Here is a 7,651-nt window from a genome sequence, read left to right as displayed (position 1 = left end):
ATACACAACAATTATAGGGCTAAGACGAGTAAAAGGCCAGACATGTCATGTCATGCAATCTAAACTACTATCCAAGACCAATCAATGTGCTTGTGATACATACATCTAATATCACTGACTCACTAGAATCCTAAAGTTATTGAAATCACAGGAGTTGGCACCATTGCTCTCACTCAACACAGAAACTATTGGAGGCTGAGAGGTTAAGTTAAATTGCTGTCATTAAGAAACCTGGTGTGTCACTGGTGAAATGCACTCGCGTCTTTCGAAATTGTTCCTTCTCAGTGTTGATGAAATCATCACAATGTAATATGTAATCCTGTTATTCTATTATATCTAGTCAGTTTAATGAATGGCTAAAATACAGTGTGTGGTAAAGGAGGCAAGGAGTCTTGAATGAAGGAGCACAAGGTCTTTACTCGTGACACAGTGTAGTAAAGTGAGAGTTAAACCAACATAATTATGATTTATTAACAGTTTTATAAGCATTTGTTAGAACAGACACTGTGTAATTTAGTTAAATTGAGTGGATGAGCATAAACGACACCGTTTTCCATCCCTGGTCCCAAGTTCTCTGTGAGGCAGGTTTAGCTCATTATGTTATGTTATGTATGTACAGTATGTATGGTTGATTGTGTGTTTGCTGTGTACTGTTTACATTTTCTGTAGTCTGTTTTGCTGTGCTACATTGATATGTCATGGTTGTTGCACTTTTATAACAGGATTTATTGTATATGTTACTCCGCGTAACACACAATGGCAGGGTTCATTACGTTTTTTATTTTCTCATGGACTCCTCCCCAGGGCCCTAAAAAAACAAATATCGGTAATCAAGTGGTAAATATCAAAAGCTGTCAAGTAAATGCTGTTGACAACACTTTAAACCACAGGCAGTTGACCAAATCTGATCACTCATCTTCTAACTGGTGTTATCACAGATATTACACATTTCACACAGATGTGATGTCAGAGAAATTTCTGCAACCTACCATTAGGGAACATTGGTGTCAATTCCAGAAAGACACGATAGAAGCTAAAAGTACATTTCATATTTAGAAAAGCATTTTGCTAGTATATCAACTTTTTTGAGAAGGCAGTTATTGAAATGGAACTTCATGTTGTTCTGGTGCCAATATTTGAGTACTTTGTATCCCAGACTGTCTTTTCACCAGTTCATCATTGAAATTCAGTGCAAAACTTTGCACAGATGAATAGTGTGTATATTTACACAAGAAGACATTAAAGTCATTCTGTATATCACAACCATCCAAACACATCAAAGTCTAAGAGTATAGAAATGTGGTACATTTAACAATAAAAAACAATGACAGCTTGCATGTTTCACTCTGGTCCAAAAACTCATTCACTGAGCCTAGCTCTTGGAAAAAAAAATCAGCTGGCAGAGTCAGCAAGAACAATCATGTGACTCTAAACACAGTTTAACTGCCATCACTGCTAAAATTGAAAAACACTACAGGCAAAATAATACATTACAAAAGCTTGAATGAGACATCCTGCATAAGAAATCACATGTGAATGAGACTGCAGATCCAGAAGGAACTTGGGGTAGAATCCTGAAGCCCCAAAAAGGCCACTGATGCACAAGTTACACAGGAAGATGTACAAGGGCTCATGGAGGTTTTCATCTATGATGATAGTCAAAATGAAAACAACATTTACCATAATAATCACACAGTAACACATTAGAGTGAGGGAGAAGAGTGTTGCTCTGTAGTCTATTGTCATATCCAATCCAGAAAGAGTAAATAAAGTGGTGTGTTATCCATCAATACTAAATCTTGAACAAGTGTTTTTGATGTTTTTACATGTACTGATTGTTCGTCATGGAAGTAAAGATACCTTGTCTTGGCTCGTTCCACAAATGTGATTCCTCATGCTGCGTGTGTCAGTTTAATGTTTCTCACTGGCCTGTTTAGAAATGGTCATCAGGACCAATTGACACCGACTGCATAGCAACATTATTGACATATTCAGTGTGGAACAAGTGTTACATTGACTTTATGTGCTCACGAAAATGTGTAATTGTAACGTAGGCGATGGTAACACTATTTGAATAGTTTGTGAATCAAATCTCAAAACATTATTGATACACATTAATGTACTATTGACTAACCTTCACTCTAACCCCGACCAGTTGTTGCACATCAACAAAGAAAGTCACTGGTTGATGTTGTGTAAATTATTGCAAAGCTTCTTAAGGTTTGAACATAGCTAGATATGACTGAGAAGGTTAATATAAATAGTAAATTGAAATTTGAAGTTAAAGATAACAATAATATCACTAAACTTATTAATGTGGTTTCCTCCTCAACAATGTTGTAATTGGATAGGGTGGTATAGGTGAGTTTCATTTTAATAAATAATTGTACATGTAATCAAGGAGGTCTGAGTTGTAAGTTTATTAACCTGGTTAGCTTCATGTCATCATTGGTCAGGGGGGGAGGGTTGGAGAAAAACTGATGCAAATTGTATTTCTGACTGCTCACCCTTTTGTAGAATATTAGAACTGGCAAACATACCTCATCATGTTGTTTGAACCCATGTGACTGAGGTGAGGTTATGCTGATCTAAGAACCAGGCTACGGGCCTTGTGGGGTATTGACATAGGAACATGCGGGTAAACGTTTTATGTGGAATGTAACAGTGTTAAACATATTTGTGTGTTAAATTAATCTCATAATGCAACAACTTTGACTGTCCAGTATATGTGTATGTAGTGTCAAATCCAACACCGAAATGTTTGTAATCACATAGCCCTTGTCGTATTAAGCCTAACCCTAACCCCCTTATGGACCTGCCCTGTTAAAAATGACAAAGTTACAAAATATAAGTAACAAATCATTTAATGATCAAAATGAACAGATACAGTTAAAAAAGAGACACAGACTTGAGAGTTCATAGTTCATCGGTGTGACATGACGAAAAGACAGCTAACAGTCTAATCAGTACCGGACAAGTCATCCGGTGTCCCCGAAGTGATGCAACTTTACAGTAATGAGTGTCATTAAGCTTCCTCATCCCCAGTGAAGGCCTCGGCTGTGGGTCCGTGTCCCTGCTGGACCAACCCTCCGGCCTGAAAGCAAACGCCTCTGGGACCTGGATCGGCAAAGCTCCTAATTGTTGATAACAGTGGCCCTTGGAAGGCCATTACTGTAGCTAATAAGGGTTTCATTCAAAACATGTTGTCATCATCATTTCAGGGAAAATAACTCAAACAGAAACTCTTATGATGTAATCGCAGGGTCTCCAGGTACTAGTACGTATTTTTAGAAACGCAAGAACAATTGTTTCAATTTTGTTTAAAAAGGTTTGATTTAAGCAATGAATACCTGTATGCATAATGCTCAGACCTTCTCTTGTACCATATATGTAAAGATAAACATACCCAGTAACACAACAACTGTCAGAATATTTATACCTAGCTATTAAATAAGTACAAGTGTTGGTGAAAGGGAGTGTCACTAGACGCAGAGAGACCCACAGAGGGTCGGAGTGGTGATGCTGGCCTCCCCAATATACCAGCGAGAAAGGTCATGTGCAGACGAGGCCTTCAGAAGCACCACTACAGAGAAACTTTACAGGTCATCATTCTCAAAAGATGCATTTGAAAATAAAACTGTGAATTCTCATTTAATGAAAGCTATCGATTAAATACATGTATTTTGCAATAGCGTATAACTGTTTATACTTTTCACAGAGTTGGTTGACAGTTGGCCATAATGTTAGTGATATCTAAATGAATATCCAAGACCAATCAATGTGCTTGTGATACATACATCTAACATCACTGACTCACCAGAATCCTAAAGTTATTGAAATCACAGGAGTTGGCACCATTGCTCTCACTCAACACAGAAACAATTGGAGGTTGAGAGGTTAAGTTAAATTGCTGTCATTAAGATACCTGGTGTGTCACTGGTGAAATGCACTCGTGTCTTTTAAAATTGTTCCTTCTCAGTGTTGATGAAATCATCACAATGTAATATGTAATCCTGTTATTCTATTATATCTAGTCAGTTTAATTAATGGTTAAAACACAATATACTAAAGTTAGAGCTAAACCAACTTAATTAAGATTTATTGGGGTTTTATAAGCATGTGTTAGAACAGGCACTGTTGAATTTAGTTACATTGAGGGGATGAGCATAAATGACACATAGTTTTCGATCCCTGTTCGACCCAAGTTCTCAGTGAGTCAGGTTTAGCTTCTGTCCTTCTATGTGATGTTATAGATTTTTGTATCACACTGACACAATAGGATTCATCATGGGCTTCAAAGCAAAAATGCATTTGCAGTGTTGGAAACACACTGTAGGTAGAGTAATGTAATGTTGCCATACTTGGTGAAGTGACACAAACATTTGCTGCAGGGCTTTTCATTTACTAATGTATTGACACTCCTGAGGAAATGCTCAAAAAATGTTCACACAGTGAGTGCTAAAATGTGCTAACCCTAACCCTACCTTTAAAATTATCCAAAATATTCAACCTTTTTTTGAAATAAGCCTAATATTAAACGGAGCAACGAGTGGAACGGTTACAGGGAACTATACGTTTACACAACCTATAAAAAATTACACAAAATATGAATTGCGCACAACAGTTTTCATACATGCTCATCGAGAATATACCAGCATGTTACTTATTCGTTTTCTTTCATTGTCACATCAGTAGGTTTGTATTCTGTAATTCACTGATAATTGTCTCTCATGAACAACTGATGACAGACCACACATGGAGTCACTGATTGGAGCAGAGCTCAGTTCAGGCAACGGATCCCTCTGAAGTCCCAGAGCAGTAAGATGCTGCCATAACACAACTGTAGAGACTATAAATATGGTTAACAGGTGAGATGTGATGGTGTAAGGCCGGAGATGCCCACTCCTGAGAAAACATCAGACATGTGTGTTTTCCTATATGGTCATATTGATGTCAGACCTCGTTTGAATTTCCTGATTTTAAATGTAAGGTACAGGTAAATATGGTTTGGGATCTCATGGATAGTGTAAATTGAAGGACACACATTATTGAAATGAGATTTATTAATATATAGACAATATTATTGTAGGTTGTATACAATGGAAAACGCATCCATTATTACAGTGTTTACTCTTTCTGGGTTGAATCAGACAATGCACTACAGAGGCATACTCTTCTCTTTCACTTTATTGTGTTACTTTGTGATTGTTCTGTTAAATGTTGGTCTCATTTTAACAATCATCTTGGATGAGAATCTCCATGAACCCATGTACATTTTTTTGTGTAATATATGCATCAGTGGACTTTATGGTGCTACGGGATTCTACCCCAAGTTCCTAATAGATCTACTGTCTGATGCTCATGTCATCTCTTATGCAGGATGTCTGTTTCAGGCTTTTGTAATATACTCTTCAGTATGCTGTGACTTTTCCATTCTTGCAGTGATGGCTTATGACAGGTATGTGGCAATCTGTAGACCACTGGAGTATCACTCTGTTATGACCAGGCGGAGGGTCTGCCTTTTAATTGTTTTGTCATGGCTGAGCCCTTATACCTGCATATGTGTTTTAGTGGGATTAACATCCAGACTTCAACTATGTGGTTCTCAGATACAGAAACTCTACTGTGACAACTGGTCTGTAGTTAAACTCGCTTGCTCTTCCACAATTACAAACAACATTGTTGGATATATTGTCATATTTTTCTTTTTTGGGCATGTCATTTTTATTGTGTGTTCATATGTATATTTGATCAGGTCATGTTTGAAGTCCATAGAGAGCAGGGGTAGGTTCATGCAGACATGCATGCCACATTTACTGTCATTACTAAATGTAACAGTTGCTTTGTTTTTTGATGTATTGTACACGCGATATGGCTCAAAAGATTTACCACAAAGTCTTCAGAACTTTTTGGCCTTACAGTTTCTAATAGTTCCTCAGATTATTAACCCCCTCATTTATGGCCTTAAACTGAGTAAAGTGAGAAAGAGAATACTGAGTTATTGTGAGAAATTCTAATAGAGTGAAATGTAAATAATAGTTCCTTATGCAAGTGTTAATCCCATACCACATCCTTCACATCTAAAAGCACCAGCGGGCAGTAGGAACCCTGAGTGGTTGTAGAGAACGACCCCTTAGCTTCAGTCAAAGAGGTACTATTTTCCAGATGAAGGCATGCTACACATTTTTTGTGTTTCATTTAACCATGTGTGTTTCAGTTCATCAGCATGGGAAGGTTATGCAAAACATTTTGTTTTTCACATATTAATTCCCTATTTTAAACAGCCTGGATTCACAGAGGGTTTTACAATGTTATTGCAATGTGTAACTGTCAACTGTAGCGGTCAACATCAGTAAATTCGAAGACTATCATGTTTTTCCTCTTATTTATTTCTGCTAAAATGTGTCATTTATCAAATGCAAATGAACCCAGAACCTAAAACCAGGCCTCAGATATTTGAATTGTGTTTAATGTATCAACAAATATGCCATGGGCTGCTAGTTTTTTCTCCAAAAACCTTTGTGCTTTTATTTTGTATTTCAAATATGTACAAATGTGGTTGTTAGTTAATGCAACATATTAATATTTATAAACACACTATTTCTACAGTAGTTACAGTAACCATTAGGTATATGTCTGAAAGTCATACCATGTCACACCATTAGGGCTGAATCTCTCCCGGGGGATTTCTTCATCACATATGACAAGAGCTGTAAGATCAAATCCCTTTACTACGTTTACATTTAGTAGACACTCTTATCCAGGGCGACTTACAGTAAGTACAGGGACATTCCCCCCGAAGCAAGTAGGGTGAAGTGTCTTGCCCAAGGACACAATATCATTTTCATGGGCAGGAATCAAACCAGCAATCTTTGGACTAATAGCCCGATTCCCTAACCGCTCAGCCATCTGACCCCATAACTAGATAAAAGCAACCACAATATAACAGCTCTTGAAGACAGTGCTCTGCAGTGGTGAGTTACTTATAGTACAATGTAGTACACTTTTGTTTTTGCCCCCATTTTTCATGAGCTGAACCGAAAACTGAGTCCGAAAAACAGTCAGGATCACTTCATGTTGAAACCCAGAAATAAGTTCCGTCAATGAATACTTAGTGCCATTCATTTATGCAGATGTAGCCTGCCAATAGCAAAACTAACAAAAGAGTGCCCAAATCTTTTTGTTCTGTGTATGGGAGCTCTATACCTTCTTCCTGAAGGCAAGAGCTCCAACTACAGCTCCCCCTTCAGAGGATGGTCAGTACAAGCCAATATGTCCTGGGTCTTCCTTACAATGTGTTCGGTCTTCCCTCAATCGGCCTCCAGCTCAGTCCTGCCCTCTACCTGCAGCTCCTTCACAAACACACACACAACCCACCTCTCCTGAACGCAACTCCACTCTTAGAACACACTCACCTGAGTACTAGCACCTGTTGTCCATTAAGCACTCCCTGTTTAGGGCTCCCATCTGGCCTTGGTGCTTTGTGACGTATTGTTGTTAGTGATAGCTTTCAGTACCAAACCGTTTGTGCATTAACCTTGTGTTTTTTCACCAGCCTTTTGACCTGCCGTGGACCTTGTTTGCTCTGGATTACCCTTCTTGCCTGTCGTCTGGTACCTTTTCCCTGTTGTCTTGCCTCCATGTGTACCAA

At 38.1% G+C, this 7,651-nt stretch overlaps 1 protein-coding gene across 1 annotated transcript; it reads left to right on the top strand.

Moving 5' to 3' along the window:
- Window positions 1-5,099: 5,099 nt before the first annotated feature.
- Window positions 5,100-6,017, top strand: LOC146234890 (olfactory receptor 1D2-like). The gene has a single exon (XM_084688593.1). It carries the CDS (start codon window positions 5,100-5,102, stop codon window positions 6,015-6,017), a length of 918 nt encoding a protein of 305 aa, XP_084544719.1.
- Window positions 6,018-7,651: the final 1,634 nt, after the last annotated feature.

This window comes from Hypomesus nipponensis, chromosome 23, assembly GCF_054491055.1.
Source record: "Hypomesus nipponensis isolate SF chromosome 23, ASM5449105v1, whole genome shotgun sequence".
Lineage (NCBI taxonomy): Eukaryota > Metazoa > Chordata > Actinopteri > Osmeriformes > Osmeridae > Hypomesus > Hypomesus nipponensis.
This window is presented reverse-complemented; position numbering and strand designations above follow the sequence as displayed.

Bases quoted from the DNA above. Each gene is read 5' to 3' on its own strand.
- LOC146234890 (XM_084688593.1), top strand. From the start codon at position 5,100: ATGGAAAACGCATCCATTATTACAGTGTTTACTCTTTCTGGGTTGAAT.